The sequence below is a fragment of the Penaeus vannamei genome, chromosome 25 (assembly GCF_042767895.1).
Source record: "Penaeus vannamei isolate JL-2024 chromosome 25, ASM4276789v1, whole genome shotgun sequence".
Classification (NCBI taxonomy): Eukaryota; Metazoa; Arthropoda; class Malacostraca; order Decapoda; family Penaeidae; genus Penaeus; species Penaeus vannamei.
Window position 1 is genome coordinate 32556010 of NC_091573.1, and position 4712 is coordinate 32560721.

At 39.7% G+C, this 4712-nt stretch overlaps 1 protein-coding gene across 1 annotated transcript in view; it reads right to left on the reverse strand.

Annotated features, from left to right (window-relative positions):
- The window catches only part of LOC138866421 (uncharacterized), a 3980-nt gene extending 2394 nt beyond the window's left edge, over nt 1–1586 (reverse strand). The window contains exon 1 of the mRNA XM_070138966.1: nt 136–1586. Within this exon, the coding sequence (XP_069995067.1) occupies nt 136–1586 (1451 nt within the window). The remainder of the gene's footprint in view (nt 1–135) is intronic.
- Between the last annotated feature and the right edge of the window lie 3126 nt (nt 1587–4712).

Consider the following 4712-nt stretch of genomic DNA (forward strand, 5'->3'; position numbering starts at 1 on the left):
AACAGCCATGAGATAAAAGTTTCGTCAGTGCAAAAGTCATCAGAGGAAAAGAAGATAGACAAATGCAGTAAAAAGGGAAGAAGAAAAATTAAAAGAAATATGGTGGGAAATGGAGAAAATGGTATTCGTCCTTACAACCAAGTGACATTTCCCACGATCCTGCTAGGGATTTTTGTGATCCGTTCCCCCAGACACTTCAGCTGGGAACTATACTCGCAGAAGCAGTCGTTGATCTCGGGGTCGACGACCTCCTCCACGTCGTACACACTCCGGGTCTCGTTGTGGTGCTCGACCCTTCTCATGTTGAGGACCAGCTGGCCCTCCAAGTCCCTCTGGGCCGACGGGGCTGTTCTTTGACCCCGACGGAGAAGTATGCTGTACCGTCCACCCTCGAGGCGTCTTTTGGGAAATGCCTTCCGATTGCTGCGACCGCCTCCGCGCCCATGACCCAGCTGGGGCACGCCCGAGCTGAGGTATCGCCTTTCTCTTTTCTTCGGCCGACAGAGCCTTGACCTCGGTTTGGAGGGGCCGCCAGCCAGGTCAGTTCTCACGCTGTTATGCGTCGATTTTCTCGCTAACCGGGTTTCGTTCTTTTCAACGATTTGCTTGTTGTCTGTATGTGAGGCGGGTTTGTTCATTCTGTTCATGTCTGCGGAACTTATTACATCTGCATGGGTGGTTTTGTTCAAGACGGTGTTCCTGGATGTCCCTGTGTCCGCTGGGAAGGTATGAGGAACAAGCAGGTTTCCGGGTGGATCTGAACCAGAAATGCGATGTCTTGCGTTAGCTTCGTACTGTGCATCACCGTCGCTAAACCCTGTGTCCACGAACGACCCATCGCAGTCGGACGGATATGGGACACGTCCATGAGCCCTGGTTGTGTCCCCAGAGACATATTTCCTAGTTCTCCTCGGCCGGTCGTGGGTTGTGCTCGCTGCCCGAACATCCGAATTCCCCCCAGTCGGTTTGCTCCCTCCTTTACCGTACTCTTCACCGTGACTGTATTCTTGCGCCACGTCACTGAACGACCGAAATGACTTCAGACGCACCACCCGCCGCAGATCGAATTCCCAGGTCCCTCTGTGTTCGATCTCCCCTTCAGAACCGAATTTCCAGGTCCCTCTGTGTCCGATCTCCCCTTTAGAACCGAATTCCCAGGTCCCTCTGTGTCCGATCTCCCCTTTAGAACCGAATTCCCAGGTCCCTCTGTGTCCGATCTCCCCTTCAGAACCGGCCCTCCTGCGACGGGACGAACCGGAGGGACCTGCGGGATGTCGACCCACACTCCTCGACAGTTCCTTCTCATCCTCAAAGTCTCCCAAGTCACCCATTGTACCAGGAGCGCCTTCAGAGCTAACACGGGCGGTCGGGGAAGCCAAAGGGCGGACACTTCGGGGTATCCTGACGAAGGGACGAGGAAAGGGGCGGGGCAGGACGTGGCTCCCTGCCCTACACTCGTTCAGGCTCGTGTGGTCCTGCGGTTCACAGTTCGCCAAGGGACTCCAGCGCGGACACACGCACAGGTCTGGGGGAGAGAGAGAGACACTACTGTGCATCTTAAGATCAAACTCACGCTTATTATTCATATTGGTTTATAGAAATTACGTTTTGTTTTATCATTAGCATTACTATGATTACTATGATCATTATCAACATTATTATTATTAGTAGTAGTATCATTATTATTATAACTTGCTATCATCATTATCATATGATTTCTATTATCATCATTATTGTTTTATGATTATTATTATTACCATTATTGTTTTATGATAATAATAATAATTATTATTATTACTGTCATTATTACCATATTCATTATCAGCATTATTTTCTATTTTCATTATCATTATCATTGTTGTTCTTTCTAAACACGTCGTAATCTTATTCTGTCACTATTATCATTATTACTTTCTCACTATAACTATCAATACTATAATTGTCCTTTTAATTACTATCATCGTTCCTATCATATCATTATCATTATTATTACTTATACTATCATAATTGAAATCATCATCATCACCATTATCATCTTTATCATTATTAGTAGCCTAATTATGATTATCATTATCATTATCAGTATCACCATCATTATTATCATGGTGGTAGTTATTATTATTTATACTATCATTGTTATTACTACTATCAGCATTACCATTATAATTGTTATTATTACTGTCATCATTACAATTATCCTTATCAATATCTTTACTATTATTATCATTATTATTATTATTATCATTATCATAATCATCATTATCATCTTTTCATCATCATTATCATCTTTTCATCATCATTTTCATCTTTTCATCATTATTATAATTATTCTTATCATTATCATGATTTTTATTATGATTATTACAATTGCTGTCTTCATTTTCATTATCATCAGTTATTGTTACAATTTTTATTAGTGTTATCATCATCATCCACATTATTATCATAATATTATCATCGTTATCATTATCGTTATTATCATTAACAATATCACCATTTTCATCATTTTTGTCATTATTGTTATCTTTATCATCATTACTATCATTATCATGAACATTATCAGCAAAATCATTAACATTATGACTGCTCTTATCAGTATCATCATTATTACAAGAAGTAATATAAAGGTAGAAGCAACTGTAGTATTAATAGTACTAGAACTGTAGAATTAGCAAAATTGCAGTAGTAGTAGTAGTAATAGTAGTAGTAGTAATAGTAATGGTAGTAGTAGTAGTAGTAGTAGTAGTAGTAGTAGTAATAGTAATATCATTTTAGTCATTTTTTATTACGGATTTTAAGTACTTTCACTTAACACTCATATTAATATACTTTAGACACAAATTTATATCGGTTCATTGAGTAGAATCACAGGAAAACATACAGTCAAGACAACAGAAAACGAGGTCTGCCAAACTTGAGGTAAATCACAGAAAATGTAACTCAGAGCGGTAACTCAAACTAATAAAATTTTACCTCGTTAACAAATCCAATTCAGTGGTTTCATTAATGCTAGCCAATTCATGTATTTGTTTACGAGTCAAATAGTGATGTGAATTATGATGACAAAGGATCTTAGCATATGTTTATCAAATAATGAAGGGAAAATGGGACAATTCGTATGTATAAAAACGTATCTATTTAAGACTGTTTACATTTTTCTTGTATTTTCATAATTGAAATAAAAAAAACGTGATATCTACCGTACGAGATATGTAGATTTCACATTCCACCAACATAAAATCTAACGTAAATACCTACCTACTGCCTCATATTTATGCCGATTGGAACAAACAAATCATTATATCACAAAAAAAAAAACTGAAAAGAAACCAAAATAATGGATACTATTTCGTCATTGCCACTTAATATAAGTAACCCATGTGGGTTTCTCTCTATATATCTATCTATTCATCTATCTATCTATCTGTCTATCTATCTATCTATCTATCTATCTTTCCTTCTCTTACTCTCTCCCCCTCACTTCCTCTCTTTCCCTTCTTCCCTCTCCCTCCCTCTCTTTCACAAGTAACCTCTAAAAAAACCAGCAAGTAAAATAACCGAAGTTAAACGAACGTAAACACACATTCAACGTACCACACTTTTTCATGTTATCGAGCAGTTCCATAATAAGTTCGGGACTTGGACCTGGAGGCAACACTGAAAGAAAAGGAAATATGCAATACAGTGCAAATACAATACACAATACACAAATCGTGTGCAATGAAGAGTACAATACCATGGAGCTGCGGAATGTAATAATATCCAGATGTGAGACGCAGTGCACTGTAAGGGTGATATGATATACGATGCAATATAATGCAGGGACGGTAAACAACACATGGGAGAGAGAGAGGGGGGAAAGGAGGGAGGAAGGGAGAGAAGGAAAGGGGAGAGAGAGAGAGAGAGAGAGAGGGGGGGGGGCAGACAGCAAGAGAGGGAAAGAGAGAGACAGAGACAGACAGACAGAGAGTGAGAGAGAGAGACAGAGAGAGAGAGACATACAGAGAGAGAAAGAGAGATAAACAGACATACAGACAGACAGATGCAGAACGAGAGAAAAAGAAACCGAACCTAAATCAAAAAAATACACAAAGACTCACAGAAACCACCACCACCAACAAACAAAAGAAACACAAAGGAGAGAAAGAAAGAATTAAAAACTCACAGCAATTCTCAGCGCTCTCGTCCTCTCCATCAAGACAGTCTGTTACGTTGTCACACCATTTGTTCCTGGGAAGACACACTCCATCCCTGCATCTAAACCCTCCTTTTGGACATCCTGATAAGAAATAAAATGATCACGTTTACTGTGAGCGATAGAAATATATAGGTGGAGATTGATAGGTAGACAGAGATAGATCAGACAGATACAGAGAAAGATGGATAGATAGATTGATAGATAGATTGGTTGGTTGATTGATAGAGAGAGAGGGGGAGGGATGGAAGGAAGAGAGGGAGGGAGGGTGGGAGGAGGGAGAGAGAGAGAGAGAGAGAGAGACAGAGAGAGAGAGAGAGAGAGAGAGAGAGAGAGAGAGAGAGAGAGAGAGAGTAAGAGAGAACTCGACAGAAAAACATATAGATAGATATATATACTGATAGAGATGGATACAGATATAGAGATAGATAAACAGAGAGAAAGAGAACGAAGGGGAATAAATAGATAGAAAAAAGAAAGAAGAAATGAAAGGGGAAATAAACAAATATTCAAACGC